Source organism: Salmo trutta, chromosome 35 (assembly GCF_901001165.1).
Source record: "Salmo trutta chromosome 35, fSalTru1.1, whole genome shotgun sequence".
In the NCBI taxonomy this organism is placed as follows: domain Eukaryota; kingdom Metazoa; phylum Chordata; class Actinopteri; order Salmoniformes; family Salmonidae; genus Salmo; species Salmo trutta.
In genome coordinates, this window is record NC_042991.1 from 20,709,942 (window position 1) to 20,733,697 (window position 23,756).

The following is a 23,756-nucleotide window of genomic DNA, read 5'->3' on the forward strand; positions in this document are numbered from 1 at the left end:
CATATTAAACCCTTTGAACAGGGAGATCAGAAGAGCCTCACACACACACCTTGGACACAGAGGACAAATTAGAAATACAATATGCTCCTGAAAATCTTTGTAAAAGCGAAGGAATACCAGAGGGATGACATCCTGCAGTGGTTGGGTTAGGTATTGTATGTGCCAGTGTTGTGAGACAGTCTGGCAGATGGCTAATCAATATATCTTCCTTATTAATGAGGCTGCTATTTCATCTGCAGGAAGTTAGTATCCATTAACTCCTCATCTTACCTCCTTTCGTCACCCACCTCCAACCTTCATCCATTAATATCAACATCACACCATCTCACTGGGGACTGTCTGACTGACATTGAGCAGTCTGACCTTCACCAACTAGAACAAAAGAGATGCTTCAGCAAGTTTGGATGATAGAATTGTAATGTGTAAAACGCATCTTGATACTTTACCTTTATGCAAGTGGCTGATCCTATTTCTTTATTGCAGAATGGGTCAGCCTCTCTGGTTTGAGTTTGAAAAGTAAAACTGTTGTTCCTAGGGAGATTTGATTGGTTTCCACCTTCTTAAATGTTATACTGAACAAAAATATAAAGAGAACATGTAAAGTGTTGGTCCCATGTTTCATGAGCTGAAATAAAAGTTCCCAGAAATTGTCCATACGCACAAAAAGCTTATTTCTCTAAAATGTTGTTCACAAATTTGTTTACATCCCTGTTAGTGAGCATTTCTGCTTTGCCAAGATAACCCATCCACCTGACATGTGTGGCATATCAAGAAGCTGATTAAACAGCATGATCATTACACAGGTGCACTTTGTGCTGGGGGACAATAAAAGGCCACTAAAATATGCAATTTTGTCACACAATGCCACAGATGTCTCAAGTTTTGAGGGAGTGTACAATTGGCATGCTGACTGCAAGAATGTCCACCAGAGCTGTTGCCAGAGAATTGAATGTTAATTTCTCTACCATAAACCACCTCCAACGTGGTTTTGAGAATTTGACAGTACGTACAACCGGCTTCACAACTGCAGATGACACGTAACCATGCCAGCCCAGGACCTCCACATCAGTCTTCGTTACCTGCGGGATCCTTTGAGACCAGCCACCCAGACAGCTGATGAAACTGAGGAGTATTTCTGTCTGTAATAAAGCCCTTTTGTGGGGAAAAACTAATTCTGATTGGCTGGGCCTGGCTCCCCAGTGCGTGGGCCTATGTCCTCCCAGGCCCACCCATGGCTGTGCCCCTGCCCAGTCATGTGAAATCCACAGATTAGGGCCTAATGGATTTATTTCAATTGACTGATTTCCTTATATGAACTGTAACTCAGTAAAATCATTGAAATTGTTGCATGTTGCATTTATATTATTGTTCAGTATAGTTATACAAGTAGTGTGGTTGATATTGTTAGTGGCCTTGCCTGACCGAGCCATCACATCTTCCAGACTTCCTCTGATCCCATTAGCTATTGCTGAGTAGTCACAGATTCCCCCGGTACTGCTGCTCATTCCGTGCACCAGCTCCGGAGGTCTACGTCACCGGCTTTCTAGGCGTCACTGAACCAGATTCATTACCACCAACCCAGGACTGTTCTGTCTCATTACGCACACCTGGTTCCCATTCCCTCTGTGCCCTCTGTTCCCATGTCCGTTGGTCTTGTGAGTAGCTGTGCTTTGTTGTTTTGGCTATTGTGCACTTGTTATTTTGGGTCTCATCCCTTGTAATCTTAGAGGTTTAAACCTCACTCTTTTGTTTGGGTTACATCCCTGTGTATTTTATATACAGTGGGGGGGGGGGAAGTATTTGATCCCCTGCTGATTTTGTACGTTTGCCCACTTACAAAGAAATGATCAGTCTATAATTTTAATGGTAGGTTTATTTGAACAGTGAGAGACAGAATAACAACAAAAAAATCCAGAAAAACACATCAAAAATACTATAAAATTATTTGCATTTTAATGAGGGAAATAAGTATTTGACCCCTCTGCAAAACATGACTTAGTACTTGGTGGCAAAACCCTTGTTGGCAATCACAGAGGTCAGATGTTTCTTCTAGTTGGCCACCAGGGTTGTACACATCTCAGGAGGGATTTTGTCCCACTCCTCTTTGCAGATCTTCTCCAAGTCATTAGGGTTTTGAGGCTGACGTTTGGCAACTCGAACCTTCAGCTCCCTCCACAGATTTTCTATGGGATTAAGGTCTGGAGACTGGCTAGGCCACTCCAGGACCTTAATGTGCTTCTTCTTGAGCCACTCCTTTGTTGCCTTGGCCGTGTGTTTTGGGTCATTGTCATGCTGGAATACCTATCCACGACCCATTTTCAATGCCCTGGCTGAGGGAAGGAGGTTCTCACCCAAGATTTGACGGTACATGGCCCTGTCCATCGTCCCTTTGATGCGGTGAAGTTGTCCTGTCCCCTTAGCAGAAAAACACCCCCAAAGCATAATGTTTCCACCTCCATGTTTGACGGTGGAGATGGTGTTCTTGGGGTCATAGCATTCCTCCTCCTCCAAACACGGCGAGTTGAGTTGATGCCAAAGAGCTCCATTTTGGTCTCATCTGACCACAACACTTTCACCAGTTGTCCTCTGAATCATTCAGATGTTCATTCATACATGTATGTATTCTTGAGCAGGGGGACCTTGCGGGGGCGCTGCAGTATTTCAGTCCTTCACGGCGTAGTGTTACCAATTGTTTTCTTGGTGACTATGGTCCCAGCTACCTTGAGATCATTGACAAGATCCTCCCGTGTAGTTTTGGGCTGATTCCTCACCGTTCTCATGATCATTGCAACCCCACGAGGTGAGATCTTGCATGGAGCCCCAGGCCGAGGGATATTGACAGTTCTTTTGTGTTTCTTCCATTTGCGAATAATCGCACCAAATGTTGTCACCTTCTCACCAAGCTGCTTGGCGATGGTCTTGTAGCCCATTCCAGCCTTGTGTAGGTCTACAATCTTGTCCCTGACATCCTTGGAGAGCTCTTTGGTCTTGGCCATGGTGGAGAGTTTGGAATCTGATTGATTGATGGCTTCTGTGGTCAGGTGTCTTTTTTACAGGTAACAAGCTGCAGTTAGGAGCACTCCCTTTAGGAGTGTGCTCCTAATCTCAGCTCGTTGCCTGTATAAAAGACACCTGGGAGCCAGAAATCTTTCTGATTGAGGGGGTCAAATACTTATTTCCCTCATTAAAATGCAAATCAATATATAACATTTTTGACATGCGTTTTTCTGGATATTTTTGTTGTTATTCTGTCTCTCACTGTTCAAATAAACCTACCATTAAAATTATAGACTGATTCTTTATCAGTGGGCAAATGTACAAAATCAGCAGGGGATCAAATACTTTTTCCCCCCACTGTACGTGTTTGTTTGGGTTACATCCCTGTGTATTTTATATATGTGTTTGTTTGGGTTACATCCCTGTGTATTTTATATACGTGTTTGTTTTGGGCTTCGTCCCCGTGTCATGTTCATGGCATCTTGTATTTTGAGTGGAGTAATAAAACCCCCTATTACGTATTCCTGCGCCTGTCTCCGATCCTTATACAACATGACAAGGAGCTTTCATGCAGCTTCCTTATGGAATGCCATCCACACAGTCATGACAACAGCCATGCTCCCTTTGGTGTGGTGCTTTCTGGCATTGGCTCAGAGGATGAACCCATTATATACCACATCATAATACACAGCCTTAAGCAAATGTAGGGCCCAGTCAGCCATCACCCACATTGATTTGTGCCTCAGATTTTTTATTTTGAATGAACATAACATTTGCCTACAGCAACATTGCGTGTTTTCACGGAGCGTGTAATATTCCATGATGAAAATGTGCCCTTTGACTACCTCATATTGACTACCTCTCCTTCCAGACTCACATCAAACATCTCCAATCCAAAGTTAAATCTAGAATTGGCTACCTATTTCGCAACAAAGCATCCTTCACTCATGCTGCCAAACATGCCCTCGTAAAACTGACCATCCTACCGATCCTCGACTTCGGTGATGTCATTTACAAAATAGCCTCCAACACCCTACTCAACAAATTGGATGCAGTCTATCACAGTGCCATCCGTTTTGTCACCAAAGCCCCATATACTACCCACCACTGCGACTTGTATGCTCTCGTTGGCTGGCCCTCGCTTCATACTGGTCGCCAAACCCACTGGCTCCAGGTCATCTACAAGACCCTGCTAGGTAAAGTCCCGCCTTATCTCAGCTCGCTGGTCACCATAGCAGCACCCACCCGTAGCACGCGCTCCAGCAGGTGTATTTCACTGGTCACCACCAGGGCCAATTCCTCCTTTGGCCCCCTCTCCTTCCAGTTCTCTGCTGACTGGAACGAACTACAAAAATCTCTGAAATTGGAAACATTTATCTCCCTCACCAGCTGTCAGAGCAGCTCACAGATCACTGCACCTGTACATAGCCCATCTATAAACTTCCCAAACAATTACCTCATCCCCTACTGTATTTATTTATTTTGCTCCCTTGCACCCCAGTATTTCTACTTTGCACATTCACCTACTGCAAACCTACAATTCCAGTGTTTTTTAATTGCTATATTGTATTTACTTCGCCACCGTGGCCTTTTTATTGCCTTTACCTCCCTTTTCTCACCTCATTTGCTCACATTGTATATAGACTTGTTTTTGTACTGTATTATTGACTGCATGTTTGTTTTACTCCATGTGTAACTCTGTGTTGTTGTATGTGTCGAACTGCTTTGCTTTATCTTGGCCAGGTCGCAGTTGTAAATGAGAACTTGTTCTCAACTTGCCTACCTGGTTAAACAAAGGTAAAATACATTAAAAAAAAAAAATATATATATATATATATATATATAACAGCTATTGTGACAAGACCATAGGCTTTGTGAAAGAGGTTTCATTTACAGAAGAAACAGATTTACAAGACTGTTTCTATGGCATAATGTGTATTCAATATCCAACAGCATGACATCAAGTCGATAGTGAATCTCATGATCAAACACTGATCTGCAAATTTATATCAATTCTTGACAATACAACAACAAACACGCATCCACACACACATGGTGAGAAGTCACAAATAATATTCAGTACATTACATCGTTTCAAACATCGTTTCACCGGTTACATTTTTGTTTTTTCCCCCGACTCCTCATCCCAGTCGACACTCAGATCATCTTCATCAAAGTTGGAGTTGAACATAGACAGGCCAGAGAAGAGGCCTTTAGAGCCCAGCTCAAAACACTTTCTCTTTTTAGGATTGACAGCAGAATCTCCAGCAGGGTTTTGGCCCTTACTGTTAAATGTCTGGAAGTCTTTGTCTCCACTAACACTTGTCTCAGTCCTATCCTCTGTAGAGGCTTTAGCTTGCATCCCTGTCCTCTGCTGTATGCTGGTGATAGCTTGTGTCCATGTGTCCTGCTGCCCTGGTTTAAGCTCTGTGGACGAGGTAACCTGAGCACCTGATGTAAGAGTTGTTATTAGGTTTGTAACTTCCTTGTCCTTTGTGGTTGTGAAGGAGAACCTGGAGAGTTTGGCATGGGTAGAGGCTGCCACAGTGGGCTTTGGGTGGTCTGGCTGTTGTGGTGGAGGGTCTGTGGGGGTTGTGAATGTAGTTCTGTTCTCACCTGGAGCAATTCTGCTCAGCAACTGCTGGCGTTTCTGCTCTGTCCCATGATCCCCACCATCACCACCTCCCTCCGCCGTGGGACCACTGACCTCTGGGTTCAGGTCACGTGACACCCCAATGGGAAACTCTTTCTCCTCAGACTGAATCCTCAGCCTCAGCTTCTTGGCAGAACTGCTGCCCTCTGCTGGCTTGTCTTTGTAACACTGTTTCTCACTCTTTTTCTTTTCTGTCCTCTCTTTCTCTCTAGCTGAAGAAACTGTGTTATGGTTTTCTCTGTTATGCGTCTTTGCCTTGCTAGGTGGACCTCTATTTTCTGTGTGAAAGTCTGAGCTGTCAGTATCTGGACAGAGAGGTTCAGTGTGGGTCATCTTCTCTCTGGGTTTAAATGTGAACCCTGTGAACTTAAAGTGCAGTTCTTCTCCCCGTGCCCCCACAGTACCAGAGAGGTCCTGGTCTCCAGACGGGAGGTTACAAGGGACATTGTTCTTTTTTGAGTTGCGTTTCTTCCCCGCTACAGGTGTGCTATGGGAGGGCAGGGAGTCTGTGGAGAAGGCCTGCTCCACATCTAGATGGTCTATGAGGTCTCTGCTGGTGCTGATGTTGCCTCCTCCCACAGCTTTCTCTCCCTGCAGGGGAACATGAGTCATCGCTCTGAGCCGTTTGTCTCGCAGCTTCTTGGACACCTTCTGTACCACAGAACAGGATCTGTCTTCCGCTGCTGCTGACGCTGTGCTTTTACTGCTCTCCTTACAGCTCTTTACCACCTCCTCCTCCGCAGTTATACTGGGTGTCTTATCGCACACAGGCGCTCTCCCACTCTCCTTGTGTGCAGCGCCGCTGTTGCCCGGCAACGACACAGCGGGGTGTTTTGGCAGGGTTTGGGCCTGCTTTGAGAAGGAGGCATGGTTGTGTTGTGTGGATGTTGTGATGGGTGAAGTGATGATCAGCGAGTCGGCATGTCCTCCCCCCACTGGGCCGGCCAGTGAGTGGAACCAGTCCAGTCCACTCTCTGAGTCTGTGGTGATGTCAGAGTGCCCTGGACCTCTTGTCTGGAATTTAGAGCTCTTGTCTATGTGATGATAACTGCTGCTCAGATCACTGTGCTGCTTTGCCGGCAGAGGAGAACCTTTTTCTGTTCCTTTAGGGGAGCCTGGCCCATTATTCTGCAGTCTAAAGAAAACACAATGACTCATACATGAAGGGGGTTGTACTCAGTATTTTCACTGGGCTAGGGTTTAGAGGTAATACGTTGGTGGGGGAGTTGTTATAAGTGAGATTTATTCTGATGATGTAGAACACAATAAGTTAGAGAATGCATTATTTATAAGCAATATTTACTTTTTGTCCTGTTCTACAAAGTTGAATCATCACAAACCTTGTTCTTTAAGTTTCACAAGTATAATGTCTCACCTTAAGAGCCTGTCCATCTCCTTGTCGAGGAGGTGAGGCATCTGGAGTCCCTCCAGAACAATTTGACACTGTGTCTGGTACTGCTGACTGGGGTTGTCAGGGAATGACGTGTGAAGAGCATTCACATCTCCCAGGAGAGCGCCCCCCTGGGGCACACACACAGCTCACTGAAACTTCACCTTACATTTTGTATTATGTCATGTGTTTCAAGTCATGCTGAAGACATTACAGTTTACATTCAATGTAACTGTAAAATGTAACATGTTATAAACTGTCTACTTTGGGTGTTGGATTCTGATTGGCTGAAAAAGCATTTCAGCTGTGCGTGTGTATGAGACAATATACCATGGGTATGATGCAAATTACAGTTCTATTTATGTTGGTAACCTGTTTATTGTATCAATAAGAAACCTCAGAGGTTTGTGGTATATGTCAAATATACCACGGCTAATGGCTGTATCCAGGTACTCAGCCTGGTGTCGGGCATAAGAACAGCCCGTAGTCGTGATATATCGGCCATTATAAACTGGGTGGTTCGAGCCCTGAATAGTGTTTGGCTGAAAACCGTGGTATATCAGACCGTATACCATGGGTATGACAAAACATTTATTTTTACTCTTCTAATTACGTTGGTAACCAGTTTATTATAATAGCAATAAGGCACCTTGGGGTTTTATGGAATATATACCACATCCCCTTGGGCCTTATTGCTTATTTCATGTTAGAATGTAACAAAGTGTAGCTTCCTACCTGCATTGAGCACTCCATGACAGAGACAACAACAACAGCATCCTCCACAGTGACAGTGTCTCGAAACATCAACCTGGCGTGTGCTGCCAGGATCAAGACAAAGATCATGAGCTTCATGACCACATCATATCATCAACAACTATAGCATAAAACATTCACATAACTCACATAATAAATATGAGTTTGAACACTTTCAGTAACTACTAAACTCCTTAGTAACTAAACCAAACCCAAATGAATTCCGAAGGAAAGACATTAGATGTGTAATGTAAAATGCTGTCCCACCCTCAGCAAGGCGGCTGAGGCTCTCCAGCATGCGGATAGTGGTACGGGCTGCGTTCCTGCTGTCGCTCTGCCTCTGCAGCTGGTAGTAGCGGGACAGGATGGAGTTGGCCTCCTCAGACACATGCGGCTGCAGCCCCTTGATCAGGCAGAAGTAGGCCTTCATCTTCTCCATGCTCCACAAAGAATCCTCCGACTGGCAGGGAGCTCCTGAAGGGCAGATGAAGATATTTGGTATTTTATTAGGATCCCAATTAGCCAGTTGCGATAGTAGCAGCTACTCTTCCTGGTGTCCACAGAAAACATTCAATAATACAGAACATTAATAGACAAGAACCGCTCAAGGACAGAATTACATACATTTAAATCATCACACAGCCTACAAATCAGTATATACACACAATGTCTAGGTCAAACAGGGGAGGTGTTGAGGTGTTGCTTTATCCGTTTTTTTAAACCAGGTTTGCTGTTCACTTGATCGATCTTTGATGGAAGGGAGTTCCATGCAATCATGGCTCTATAAATACTGTATGTTTTCTTGAATTTGTTCCGGATTTGGGGACTGTGAAAAGACCCCTGGTGGCATGTCTGCTGGGGTAAGTGTGTATGTCAAAGCTGTGTGTAAGTTGACTATGCAAACAATTTGGAATTTTCAACACATCAATGTTTCTTATAAAAACAAGAAGTGATGCAGTCAGTCTCTCCTCTACTTTTAGCCAAGAGAGACTGGCATGCATAATATTGATATTAGCCTTCTGATTAAAGTAATGAGCAAGATGCGGGGTTGTATATATTATTTACCAGAGAAGAAAACTAACTGAAAAACAGGATGGGACTACCTAAACTTGTCCAATAAGAATAGTTTTTTGTTGCAGAACGTTTTGTCATAAATGAATAGGACCCAGCCTTCCGTAACCACATCTCTCTGAGTGATCGTCTTGATAACGACCTAGAGCACTAATTAAACTGGGGCGATGCCAGAGAGACTTTACATCATTGGCATTTTCATTCAACAAAGCTCTCTTCCTTATGCAAATACTGTGGGAATTATATTATGCAAATGATCAAATGCTGTCGTTTTGGGGAGAGAGATTGTCTTTTCTAATGAAGAGCCCAGAGGAGGTCTCAACTCTAATTTGCAGTGTAGCTTAACTCAGCAATATGACATCCCACTGATTCCTCAGATGACCTATGTAATTGGTGGATATCTCAGGCGCTAAGCGCAGGATTATTACACTACACTTCTAGAGGACTGGTTTCTTTTATGACTCATCTGTACTTCAACTGATCATATATATAATATGCCATTTAGCAGATGCTTTTATCCAAAGCGACATACAGATTAATTCATGTCATTAATTGACCAGAGTCCTATCACCTGTTTCTCCAGGGTCTGGACCAGTTTCTATCATTATGAAGCCAAAACACAGTGTGGTCTAAAAACTGGTGGATGTGAACACACTAGCTCTTCAGAGCCTGTTCTCTCTCTCTATAAGGACTCTGTATAAACACCTTTGTTGTGCAGTATGAAGGAGGAGATGATGCGGTCCCACTCAGGGTTCTTGGTGTCCAGTAGGACCAGGACCAGGTCAAAGCGACTGAGCAGGGGGCTGGCCAGGGCCACGTTGACCGACACAGGCACGTTGGGGTCGTACTGGCCCTTAGGGTTGGTGGCAGCCAAGATGGTGGTCCTGGTGTTCAGTTTACACACCATGCTGGGTGGGACAGAGGGAAATAGACCCCACAAAGTCAATGAAGGAAATAGAAAGATGCTTTTATGCATGTCAGTCATTATGACCCTGCTTCAGCCCATAACAGAATTGAGTGCAAGATAAGATTTTTCCTTACCCTGCCTTGGCCACACTGATGGTTTGCTGCTCCATGGCTTCGTGGATGCTGGTGCGGTCGTGCTCTTTGATGCTGTTGAACTCGTCGATACAACACAGGCCTCCGTCAGACAGCACCAGTGCTCCTGCCTCTAAATGCCACTCCCCGGAGTCCTTCACTGCTGCCACCGTCAACCCTGACACACAACACATACTCCTTTTTTGACTAACATAAGTGGTTATTTCAGTGATTCCTTTAACTTCTTGGGGCTATTTGGGACGTTAGTGTGCCACCCGTGGCGCACCCTATCAACAGCAGGTGCATGTCAAGAGCGGCAAATTTGAAACCTAATAAATGTCAAAATTCAAGTTTTTCAAACATACAACTATCTGACACCCTTTGAAAGATAAACATCTCCTTAATCTAACCACGTTGTCCGATTTCAAAAAGGTTTTACGGGGAAAGCATAAAGTTAGATTATGTTAGGAGAGTACATTGACAATAGCTGTGTGTACTGTATTGTCAATTCAAAGACAGGCGTCACCAAAACCATAAAATCAGCTAAAATTATGCACTAACCTTTTACAATCTCCATCAGATGACACTCCTAGGACATTATGTTAGACAATGCATGCATTTTTAGTTCTATCAAGTTCATATTTATATCTAAAAACAACGTTTTACTATGGCGTTGATGTTCAGGAAATCGTTTCCCTCCAATACCGGCAGTCAAGTCATGACAACAAAATAATTAATTAATATTAGAAAACATTGGTAAAATATTATATTGTCATTCAAAGAATTATAGATTTACATCTCTTGAACGCAATGGACTTGCCAGATTTAAAATTAACCTTACTGGGAAATCACACTTTGCAATAATCTGAGCTCTGCGCCCAGAAAAATACGCATTGCGATACAGACTAACCGCCATGTTGGAGAGATCTAAAATCGAAAATACTATGTAAATAATCCATTACCTTTGATTCTCTTCATCAGATGTCACTTCCAAAGAATCCCAGGTCCATAACGAATGTAGTTTTGTTCAAAAAAGCTCATCATTTATGTCCAAAAACCTCCGTGTTGTTAGCACATGATCTAAGCCAGCCGGACTTCACTTCACTTCACGAACGGAAAAAATATATTTACGTTCGTTCAAACATGTCAAACGTTGTATCGCATAAATCATTAGGGCCTTTTTTAACCAGAACATGAATAAAATTCAAGGCGGACCATTGGGTTCTCTTTTAAAACGTTTCGGAATGAGAGTACCCACCATCAACTCGCGCGCAAGGTGTCTAATGGGCCATCACCGTTCCAAGGCTCTTCTTCAGTCAGTTCTCAGAGTAGAAGACTCAAAACACTTTGTAAAGGCTGGGGACATCTTGTGGAAGCAATAGGAAGTGCCAAAACATTCCTCAGCCCCTTTGTTTTTCAATGGTATAGGCTTAAAGTCAATTCAACACATCAGGTATCCACTTCCTGTCAGAATCTGTCTCAGGGTTTTGCCTGCCAAATGAGTTCTGTTATACTCACAGACACCATTCAAACAGTTTTAGAAACTTTAGGGTGTTTTCTATCCATATATAATAAGTATATGCATATTCTAGTTACTGGGTAGGATTAGTAACCAGATTAAATCGGGTACATTTTTTTATCCAGCCGTGAAAATACAGCCCCTTATACCCTAACAGGTTAAGCAAAGTGAACTGTTTCACATGAACCAGCAAAGGGCAGACAGACCTGCGGTAGTGGAGCCGATCCCAGCCGTGAGGACTGACCGGGGAGTGATCTTAGCAGCGTACTTCAGAAACTGAGACTTCCCTGTGCCTGGGTCTCCCACCAGCAGAAGATGAGACTCGCCTAAACCAGAAACGTATTACAAATCTAGAATCAGATATTAACATGGACACCAATAGAGTTGCAGTTTGTGAGGCATGTAAGAGAAATTGGTCCACATTTGGAACAAGGATACATACCTCTTACCTTAGTTCCAGAAGGATCTATTCTTTGCACCCCACCTGCTAACACCATGGCAACAGCTAACTTAACTACATACATTCCAAACACTTGTGGGCACAGGCTCACGAGAATCTGGTTCCTGCCTTCAGAGAGAACATGGAAGAAGAACACCAATCAAATTCCATTCACATTTCATGTCCATCTCATCTCATAGTATTTATCATGTAATAATGACTATTAAATACATAAAAAGTAGTATCTAAATCTGTATTGGAACAGTTTTAATTATGGGGATTGGGGAAGTATTACAGTTGAGTTATTATGTACCAGTTATAGGGTCATGTTTGTAATTGTCCCAGAACTCCTCAAACTCCTGCTGCATGTCCTCTAGGACCAGAGCTGCCATGGTCTGCTCATTGTTCACTTCAATGAAATTGGCTTTCAACACCAGATCCAATTCACAGCGTGCGTCCTCGTACAGGGGCTTCCATCGCTGACGAACTACTCCATACACTGTAACATCATCACCTGAAAAAATGGCATCACAAATAGTGATATCCTAGAAATTCAGTCCCAACATTCAATGTGATGACACTAATCCCTTTAAAAACATTCATGTTCATCTACTGTGGCTTCATCTTGGGTGAAAGACAATCATTTGGTATTGTGATGTTATCACACACAACATGACACCACAATGTAACATCCGTACATCATACAGTATTATCATTGGTAATACATCACAATGTGGAATTCCAATACTCAGTGATGTCACAATCTACCTAACACAATGCTGTCACCCTCTGCAAAACAAATTCCCATAATACAGTATGACAATATCCTTTATGTAACAATCCCACTGTGATGTAATTTCCAATACAAATGTCAACTGTGATATCATAGTGGCCAATGTTACCTGATTTACAGCCGTCTACCAGATCATCCTCCAAAATGACCACCATGGAGCGAGGAATACTGCCCACAGACAACCTCTGGGCCTGAGCACACAGAACAGCAGGGAAAGAGGGGCGCAGTTTGATCAAATATAGACTTATAATTTGTGTTTGCAGATGTTATTCAACAGGGTTAAACAATGTGTAGATTATAATTAAAACAAACAGTACTAGAGCCCCTTAGCCCCAAGTCAGTCAGTCACCTGCTCCTGGATCTTAATCTCCTGGTAGTCCCTGCAGGCTGCCGGGGTGGAGCTGCCTGACAGGCAGGTGAACTTGATGGAGTTACAGAGGTCCTGGTTGGGGCAGCTGGTAGGGGGAACGAAGCTATAGTACTGCTCAAAGTCAGCCTGCAGGGAGAACACGTGACGGCACTTAGAGCACATGTAGTCCTTCTCGTACTCCAGAACCTTGGCCACACTGGTGCGGATGACCGTGCCCGTGACGGACAGGAAGTGACCAGCGTCCCGAGACTTGGGGATGTTCTCCCTGGTGAGCTCCGGACACACAGGAAGACCTGAGGTGTGATGACATACAGCAATACAGAGGGAGGTTAGCGTTATGGACATCAAACAGACCAAGGAGCACTGGACTAGACATCAAAACAATAATCAGTATTGACAACACGTTGTACCATCTTTCCTGGAACTCAAACAAAGTTCAGCATTCCTTGTCATGCTCAATATTAAGCACCAGATGGAGCTCTCTACCCACTATTGTATTGACGAGAGATGTATCGCATGCATCTAGCACTGTGTTGCATGAGTCAAATTAAACTTTTTTTTTTTAAATAATGAAAACATGCGTAGCCCATTACATAGCCTACTGTACATCTGTCAAGTAGCCTACAGTATTTTATTGGATAAAAGTACCTAACGTAGAGAACTCTAAGAGGGCACGACAAAACCAATTTCCCCCCCAGGAGACTGAAAAGATTTGGCCTGGGTCGATAGATCCTCAACAAGTTCTACAGCTGCACCATCGAGAGCATCCAGACTGGTTGCATCACCACCTGGTATGGCAACTGCTCGGCCTCCGACCGCAAGGTCCTACAGAGGGTAGTGCGTACGGCCCAGTACATCACTGTGGGGCCAAGCTTCCTGCCATCCAGGACCTCTATATCAGGCGGTGTCAGAGGAAAGCCCTACAAATTGCCAAAGACTCCAGTCACCCTAGTCATAGACTGTTCTCTCTGCTACCGCATGGCAAGCGGTACCGGAGCACCAAGTCTAGGTCCAAAAGGCTTCTTAACAGCTTCTACCCCTAAGCCTTATAAGACTGCTGAACAGCTAATCAAATGGCTACCCAGACTATTTGCATTGACTCCCCCAGTTTTTTTTTTACACTGCTGCTATTCACTGTTTATTATCTATTATCTATGCATAGTCACTTTACCTACATGTACATATTACCTCAACTAACCTGTACCCCGCACATTGACTCTGTACTGGTACACCCTGTATATAGCCTCGCTATTGTTATTTTATTGTTGCGGTTTTATTATTTACTTTAGTTTATTTCTTAAATATATTTTTCTTATTTTTCTAAAAACTGCATTGTTGGTTAAGGGCTTGTAAGTAAGCATTTCACAGTAAGGTCTACACCTTTTGTATTCGGCGCATGTGACAAATAACATTTGATTTATGGGAAAAGCCTTCTTTGGTAAAAGGTAGCTTTAGGCCTAAGCAGTGACCACTGAGAATCCATAGCAGACTTGTGAAGAGTCTTTCTTCCAAATAAATCTGTGGACTCGCAGACACTGTCAGTGTAAAATTTAATCCCATGCACTGATAGAATACTATAAAAGGAAAATAGGCCTTTATGGATAAAATGCAACACTCCAGTCCACCAATGTTATCATGGATTAATAGGGGCTCCCGAGTGGTGCAGCGGTCTAAGGCACTGCATCTCAGCGCAAAAGGTGTCACGACAATCCCTGGTTCGAATCCAAGCTGTATCACATCCGCCGTGATTGGGAGTCCCATAGGACGGCACACAATTGGCCCTGCGTCGTCCAGGTTTGGCCAGTGTAGGCCGTCATTGTAAATAAGAATGTGTTCTTAACGGACTTGCCTAGTTAAATAAAAAAATAGAACATACACGACATGGCCAAAAGTATGTGGACATCTTGGTGTCTAGTAGGACCAGATGCTCGTCGAACAATAGGCCTGGCTCGCAGTCGGTTTTCAAATTCATTCCAAAGGTGTTCAATCGGGTTGAGGTCAGGGCTTTGTGCAGGCCAGTCAAGTTGTTCCACACTGATCTCAACAAACCATTTCCTCGCTTTGTGCACGGGGGCATTGTCATGCTGAAACAGGAAAGGGCCTTCCCCAAACTGTTGCCAAGTTGGAAGCACAGAATCGTCTAGAATGTCATTGTATTCTGTAGCGTTAAGATTTCCCTTCACTGGAACTAAGGGGCCTAGACCGAACCATGAAAAACAGCCCTAGACCATTATTCCTCATCCACCCAACTTGACAGTTGGCACAATGCATTAGGGCAGGTAGCGTTCTCCTGGCATCTGCCAAACCCAGATTTGTAGGACTGCCAGATGGTGAAGCGTGATTTATCACTCCAGAGAACATGTTTCCACTGCTCAAGAGTCCAATGCCGGCGAGCTTTACACTACTCCAGCTGACGCTTGTTATTGCGAATGTTGACCTTAGGCTTGTGTGCGGCTGCTCAGCCATGGAAAACCATTTCATGAAGCTTCCGACGAACAGTTCTTGTGCTGACGTTGCTTCCAGAGGCAGTTTGGAACTCGGTAGTGAGTGTTGCAACTGAGGACATATGATTTTTACGCGCTGTGTGATTCAGCACTTGGCGGTCCCGTTCTGTGAGCTTGTGTGGCCTACCACTTCGCGGCTGAGCCGTTGTTGCTCCTAGATGTTGCCACTTCACAATAACAGCACTTACAATTGACCGGGGCAGCTATAGCATGGTAGAAATTTGACGAACTGACTTGTTGGAAAGGTGGCATCCTATGACGGTGCCACGTTGAAAGTCATTGAGCTCTTTAGTAAGGCCATTTTACTGCCAATGGAGATTGCATGTCTGTGTGCTTGATTTTATACACCTGTCAGCAATAGGTGTGGCTAAAATAGCCGAATACGCTAATTTGAAGGTGTGTCCACATACTTTTGTATATATAGTGTATTATCATCTCTCTCCATCTGGCATCTCAAACAACATTGACATTTTCCGTCCACATCTTCAGAGTGGTTTTATGTGAAGCACTTTCCATTTTCTCATGAGAGTAGACAACTGAGTTTTAAGATGCAGCCCACATACAAGCGGTCCTCTCCACATAGAGACATTCTGAATTTTGAGCGAGCAACCTGTTGAAAACATTGAAGCATATACTGGTGTGATCTTAAACATGGCCTTGTAGCAGTAACATTCCCCACCAGAACACACACAGCTGCATCACCAAGAGCCCTGCTGCTATTTGCTATGCCTTCTACATTCACGCCATGTAACCAACCAAGGAACACCATACGAGTCGAGCACATCATCTGGCTATTTATAACACTGCTCTCTTTACTGGTGAGACCCCAGACTGCAGTACACAATGGCTAAAGTAATTAGATGTGAAGGTTGAGCTACTTTGCAAGGCTGGCAGACAGACAAGGTCAATCATTACAGATTATTCCCATCTGACTATATGTCTGTGCTCTTTTTTTATCATCTGCATATTAAAATCAAATCAGGCCAATCTATGTCAACCTGTTCCAGGTGTTAAACTAATGATGTCGGTAAAACTGTGGCAGCCTGGCAGATGTCGGAAGCCATAGTGCGGCTGAGTTTTGGCAGCGTTTACACAGACAGACCAATTATGATCTTTAGCCCAATTATTGGCAAAAGTCCCCAAAAAAATCTGAATCGTGCTGTCTGTGTAAACGCAGGCTTATTGCTGAGACAGTGTACATGAGAAACACTCATTGAGTAGCTACAGTTTTTCTAGGCCCCATCTCAGGTAACCAACCATGTGTTATCTCAGGAAGTCAATACTGAGCCTGCTGAGAGTGATATCTGGTATGGCTTGTGTTGTTACACCACGCTGAGTCTCCTGTTTCAGTCTCTTACTGCCTACTGTTCTCCTGCATTTCAGGCAGACATTCTTCCCAAGTCAACAACCAGACAGATACCTACACGGAGACAAGATGTTCATAATGTTCTCATTAAATCCTGCTGGCCAGTGATGGATATACTGTACTTCCTATTGTGATTATTATCATTATCAAGCTGCATCAAAAGGATGCTAATGTTTTCCACTGGACAAGTGATTCAGCTATCTATGATGAGGAGCTCTAATTGTGTCTGTCTCGATTTAAATGACTCTTCTGTTGCAGAGAGCAGACTGATGAGGTGAGCCTCCAGCAGAACAAGTGAAATGAACAAAAAAATTAACACTGCGGCCTAAACCCCTCGAGACACTGCTTTAAGTGGAGCTTTTCAAGCATTGCAATTAGACAGGGAGGACAACCACCCACTAACTCACAAATATACAGTACCTGTCAAAAGTTTGGACACACGTACTCATTCAAGGGTTTTTCTATTTTCACTATTTTCTACATTGTAGAATAATAGTGAAGACATCAAAACTATGAAATAAAACATGGAATCATGTAGTAACCAAAAAAGTGTTAAACAAATGAAAATATATTTTACATTTGAGATTCTTCAAAGAAGCCACTCTTTGCCTTGATGACAAACCAGCTTCACCTGGAATGCTTTTCCAACAGTCTTGAAGGAGTTCCCATATATACTCAGCACTTGGTGGCTGATTTTCCTTCACTCTGTGATCCAACTCATCCCAAACTATCTCAATTGGGTTGAGGTCAGGTGATTGTGGAGGCCAGGTCATCTGATGCCGCACTCTACCACTCTCCTTCTTGGTCAAATAGCCCTTACACAGCCTAGAGGTGTGTTGGGTCATTGTCCTGTTGAAAAACAAATGATAGTCCCACTAAGCACAAAAACCAGGTGGGATGTGTATTGCTGCAGAATGCTGTGGTAGCCATGCTGGTTAAGTGTGCCTTGAATTCTAAATAAATCACAGACAGTGTCAACAGCAAAGCACCCCCACACCATCACACTTCATGGTGGGAACCACACATGCAGAGATCATCCGTTCACCTACTCTGCGTCTCACAAAGACACAGCGGTTGGAACCAAAAATCTCAAATTTGGACTCATCATACCAAAGGACAGATTTCACCCGGTCTAATGTCCATTGCTCGTGTTTCTTGGCAAAAGCAAGTCTCTACTTCTTATTGGTGTCCTTTAGTAGTGGTTTCTTCTGCAGCCATTTGACCATGAAGGCCTGATTCACGCAGTCTCCTCTGAACAGTTGATGTTGAGATGTGTCTGTTACTTGAACTCTGTGAAGCATTTATTTGGGCTGCAATTTCTAACTCTGGGTCTTCCTTTCCTGTGGCGATCCTCATGAGAGCCAGTTTTATCATAGCGCTTGATGGTTTGTGCGACTGCACTTGAAGAAACTTATACAAAGTTCTTGAAATTTTCCGGACTGACTGACCTGCATGTCTTAAAGTAATGATGGACTGTCGTTTCTCTTTGCTTATTTGACCTGTTCTTGCCATAATATGGACTTGGTCTTTTACCAAATAAACATAAATAAATAAATACCTTGTAGGGGTGGCATACACAACTGATTGGCTCAAACGCATTAAGGAAATAAATTCCAAAAATTAACAAGGCACACCTGTTAATTGTTTGGGAGAATGCAAAGAGTATGCAAAGCTGTCATCAAGGCAAAGGCTGGCCACTGAAGAATCTCACGGCCTGTTCACCTCGCTATCGTCCAGAATGCGAGGTCAGTATAGGTGCATCAAAGCTGGAACCGAGAGACTGAAAAACAGCTTCTATCTTAAGGCCATCAGACTGTTAACCCCTGTGCGGCCATACGGGACGGACATCCAGCGAAAAATCCTATCGCTATTAGCATAACAAAATGTAATAAAAAATATATATATATTTTTTTTCAAATTATATAGTTTTATAGATACATCTCTCCTGAATCGAACCACGTCGTCCGATTTCAAAAAGGCTTTACAGCAAAAGCAAAACATTAGATTATGTTAGAGGAGTATATCGTAAAAGTAGCCACATAGCCATTTTCTGACCAACCACATGCATCACAAATAACCAAAAAACGGCTAAATGCAGCACTAACCTTTTACAAACTTCATCAGATGACACCTAGGACATCATGTTACACAATGCATGCATTCTTTTGTTCGATAAAGTTCATATTTATATATAAAAACAGCATTTTACATCGGCACATAACGTTGACTAACTATTTTCCCTCAAATGCATCCGGTGAAACAGTGCTACAATTTACTAAATTACTATTCGAAAACATTTTTAAAATGTAATATTGTCATTCTAAGATTTATAGATGAATATCTCTTGAAAGCACCTGTAATGCCAGATTTAAAAATAACTTTACTGGGTAATCACACTTTGCGATAAAAGGGGATGCGATACTCAGAACAATAGGCTAGCAATAGCAATAGGCTAGCCATCTTGGAACAATCGCATATCAAATCTAGTCTTGTATACTATTGTCAATAATCCCTTACCTTTGATTATCTTCATCCTTAGGCACTTCCAGGAATCCCAGGTCCACAACAAATGTATTTTCGTTCGAAAAAGTTCATCCTTTATGTTCCATTAGCTTGTTGTTGTTAGCGCGTTCTGAAGGCTGAATCAAAAGTTCCGACGTGCGCGGGGCTACTCTTTCAACAAAATGCATTTTTTTCTTATTTAGGTTTGTTCAAACATGTCAAACGTTGTATAACATAAATCTGTAGGGCCTTTTTCAACGAGAGCTCCAATAAGATTCGAGGGGGACGATTGCATTGTGTTTCAAAACGTTTCGAAAGGGGAGGGTAACCATTGGCGCCGGCGTCATAATGGTGATGGCCCTCTCCATGTGACCACGTTCCACAGCGTGTCATTGTGTCAGTTTTCACAGTAGGAGACTCAAATCACTTTGTAAAGACTGGGGACATCTAGTGGAAGCAATAGGAAGTGCTCAATGAACCATAGCTCACGGTGTGATTAATAGGCAACATGATGAAGTTGAGTTCGCAATTCAGAATTCCACTTCCTGTTTCGATCTGTCTCGGGGTTTTGACTGCCATATGAGTTCTGTTAGACTCACAGACACCATTCAAACAGTTTTAGAAACTTTAGGGTGTTTTCTATCCACAAGTATTAATTATATGCATATCCTAGCTTCTGAGTTTGAGTAGGAGGCCGTTTAAAATGGGCACGAATTTTTTTCAAAAATCGCTGTAGCGCCCCCTATCCTAGGGGAACGCCAAGAGGTTAAATAGCCATCACTAACCGACTTCCACCCAGTTACGCATCCCTGCACCTTAGAGGCTGCTACCCTATATACATAGACTTGGAATCACTGGCCACTTTAATAATGGAACACTAATCACTTTAATAATGTTTACATACTGCTTTACTCATCTCATATGTATATACTGTATTCTATTCTACTTTTTTTTATTCAATGCCACTTCGACATTGAACAATCTAATATTTATATATTTCTTAATTCCATTCTTCTTACTCTGTTAGATACTACTGCACTGTTGGAGCTAGGAACACAAGCATTTTGCTACACCCGCAATAACATCTGCTAAATATGTGTATGTGACAAAATTTGATTTGAAATATAAAATATATTTTGATTTGTTAACACTTTTTTGGTTAATGCATGATTCCATGTGTTATTTCATAGTTTTGATGCATCCACTATTATGTAGTAAGCCTTCCCTGTAGCTCAGTTGGTAGAGCATGGTGTTTGCAACGCCAGGGTTGTGGGTTCGATTCCCACGGGGGGCCAGCACAGAAAAAAAAAAAAAAATGTATGAAATTGTATGAAATGTATGCATTCACTACTGTAAGTCGCTCTGGATAAGAGCGTCTGCTAAATGACTAAAATGTAAAATGTAATGTAAATGTAGTAAAATGTAGTAAAACATTTTAAAAATAAAGAAAAACCCTTGAATGAGTACGCGTGTCCAAACTTTTGACTGGTACTGTAGATCTCAGACGTTACATAAAGCTACTTCAGCAGAGGGCCATTACTATGTACGAGGACAATTCATTCATAGAAGGGAGCAGAAAGAGCTCTCTAGACTCTCATATTATTGACCTCTCTATGCACTTGTCTTCATGTAAATAAAGAGATTGGATAACTAATTAGAAATAATTATAGCAATAACTACAATTTGCTCTATGATAGGCTAGGTGGAACGAACTTACAACATACTGCTTATCTTTTCAGATCTATACAAGTGCCTAGGAGGTAGGGGCTAGGTGTCGATTTGGAAGTGGGTAAGAGCCTCTTACCTGTGATTCGGGCATGCAGGTGGTGTTTGACCTTGTGCCACCTTTGCTGTGTAGAGTTCTCTGACATTGTCTTAGCGGCTCGGTGAAGGGTGTTGTCAAAGATGTTGATGACCTCGCTGGGGTAGGCGTTGAAGTAGTCGCCCACCTCCATGCTGGCTTCAAACAGTGTCATGGCGTTGATAACCACCGGGTAGTGGGCATCCTCATCAGGCTCCTGAAGGATCTGCAGGATGTCACTCCTGTGGTGCTCTGTCACATACGCCTCAAACACCTACCCTATCAGAGCTACCTGCTCTGGGTTTATCAACATCCTGGATCTGGAGGGGTGAATATGCTTTAGCTCATCTGTAGTGTCAGGCTTGTAAACTGAAGGTAACATTAATAGTAGTGGCAAAGTCAGAGATTGAAAAACAAAGAAGAATGGCAATTTAGTTGCAGAGGTGAAGGGGTGCTGACACTATTTTTGATAACTCAGCCTGGTGAAGTTATTAGAGCGTCGGACCAGTAACTGAAAGGTTGTTGGATCGAATTCCTGAGATGACAATGTAAAAAATCTGTCGTTCTGCCCCTGAGCAAGGGGGTTAACCTGTTTCCCTGGCACCGAAGACGTGGATGTCAATTTAAGGCTGCCCCCCGCACCTCTCTGATTCAGAGGGGTAGGGTTAAATGCGGAAGACACATTTCAGTTGAATGCATATCCTTTATTAATAGTAACGTAAACTCACTCACTTTTGTACATCGCCTTGGTCCGTACAATTGACCCTATTTTAGCGCCCCAAAAACGTAATACTTCCAGATCAACTGTAATGTCAATACCATTGTAAAGCACAATTTCTCCCCTTTCCAACAAAATTAATGACATGACCTCCACGCTGCCTGTTTCTGCATAATTCAAGAAGGCAATGAGCTCCTTCGGGTATTTTTAAAAATGGCGGGTGGGGAAGCGAAACTAATGCGTAATAGTGAGGAGGAGAGGAGATGTGTGGGAAAACTGCTTTTTTTCACTCGATCTGTCCAACTTATCACCTTATCGCCTCTAAAATGTAAATGTAACACTATAAAGAGTTTATATAATGTGTCATTACATACCTATTTAAAGGTTTGTGTCGAATTTGAATCTGGTTTTTAGGGCGGTGCTAAAGTGATCTTCAGAAGTAAACAGCGGCTTTGAAAGTCATGCTCGCTTACAGTGATGATGCAAAAAATGACTAGGTATTCCCCCTTACCCCATCACTGTCCATTTTTTGTTTTTTAACGATGAGAGAAGTGCTACACCAGGTGTGGAGAGAGATTGTAAGGCAGAAATAGTTGCTTTATGCGTGCTGTACGTTACGGCATGACACGTCACGATGTAACGGAGGGTCAGTTTTTTCTACTTTTCTCCAATACTATAGAGCCATTACCATGTCGATCAACGCTTGAATAGAAACTTAGTTCACACCCCAGATTTTGAAGTCAACACAGTCCCATTAGTTTTCCTTGTGGCCTCGTTTGAATGTCGCGGTTGCGCACATTTGTACGGAATGGGGTGAGTTTACGTTAGCTGCGGTCCACGCGTGTGCGTCGGATCTGTACTAAGGCAAAGATTTACGAGATACATTCGCTTCAGATCAGACGCACGCGTATGGACAAGACCCAGTGTGGCCTATTTTGGAGAAACACCTAGCATTTATGGAAAAATGTTTGTCAACACTAACAACATTTTTACTTGAGTAACGAAAGTATATTGAAGCCAGTCACTAAACAAAGTTGGAAAATAATTGGTCTATGCCATAACACGATGGCCCAGATCTGGTTGTTTGGCTAACTTCAGCTAGCTAACAGGGAGGCAAGTTGGACAACAGCTACACATGATTCCAAAATCTAAATGTAATCTTTAACAACGTGTAATATGCATTAGCAAACAATATAACTTTATACATACCCTATTTTATTGAGCGTTTTAGTTTCTCTACAGCTAGAGATATCAACACAAGTCCCACGAACATACTAAGCACTTTGGTACTTCCCGCTGGATTCACACACTACTTCCACAGGGGTGTTCAAACTATAATATTAAATAAACTTCATAGCAATGTCTTAAAATAGTTACCATGAATTAAATACTACATTTTAAAATCAACAATAATAGAATGGAAAACACGTGGGTGTCTCACAAAATGTGAAAAGGCTTTTATGGAAGGAACCCCCTATCTTCTCTCACTTGGTAGTGTCTCGCCTATAGCGAAATAAAGTGCGCAGCCGCAAGGTCTTCAGATTCACATGCCAGAGTAGGGAATGTCTGGGACGGACGCAGATAACGTCAAAAGTGACGTCAAAACTTGAATATTGCAGTCGCGTCGGGGAGAATTTAGCATTTTAGATGCTATAACCTTAACCGAATTCTCATAATCTGCTACGCAAATTACAGTGAGAAAGTCACTTCTGACATTAGCTGCATCCCGTTTAGTCAAAAACCAGTGGTGTAAAGTACTTAAGTAAAAGGTCATACTTAAGTATTTTTTTGGGGTATCTGTACTTTACTATTAATATTTTTGGCAACTTTTACTTCACTACA

General features: G+C 42.8%; 1 protein-coding gene across 2 annotated transcripts; it reads right to left on the reverse strand.

Moving 5' to 3' along the window:
• Positions 1-4,915: 4,915 nt before the first annotated feature.
• On the reverse strand, positions 4,916-23,287 carry LOC115174840 (DNA helicase MCM9). Of its 2 annotated transcripts, none has more exons than XM_029733774.1 (13): positions 23,124-23,287; positions 21,200-21,516; positions 13,003-13,316; positions 12,763-12,844; positions 12,174-12,374; positions 11,864-11,989; positions 11,628-11,747; positions 9,906-10,080; positions 9,570-9,772; positions 8,061-8,267; positions 7,776-7,858; positions 7,026-7,171; positions 4,916-6,785 (listed from the first exon to the last, which is right to left on the reverse strand). In XM_029733774.1, exons 2-13 carry the CDS (start codon positions 21,369-21,371, stop codon positions 5,111-5,113), a joined length of 3,504 nt encoding a protein of 1,167 aa, XP_029589634.1. In that variant the 5' UTR covers positions 21,372-21,516; positions 23,124-23,287; the 3' UTR covers positions 4,916-5,110. The 2 variants fall into 2 exon arrangements, with proteins under 2 accessions (XP_029589634.1, XP_029589635.1); XM_029733775.1 differs by lacking the exon at positions 23,124-23,287 and adding an exon at positions 22,426-22,444.
• Positions 23,288-23,756: the final 469 nt, after the last annotated feature.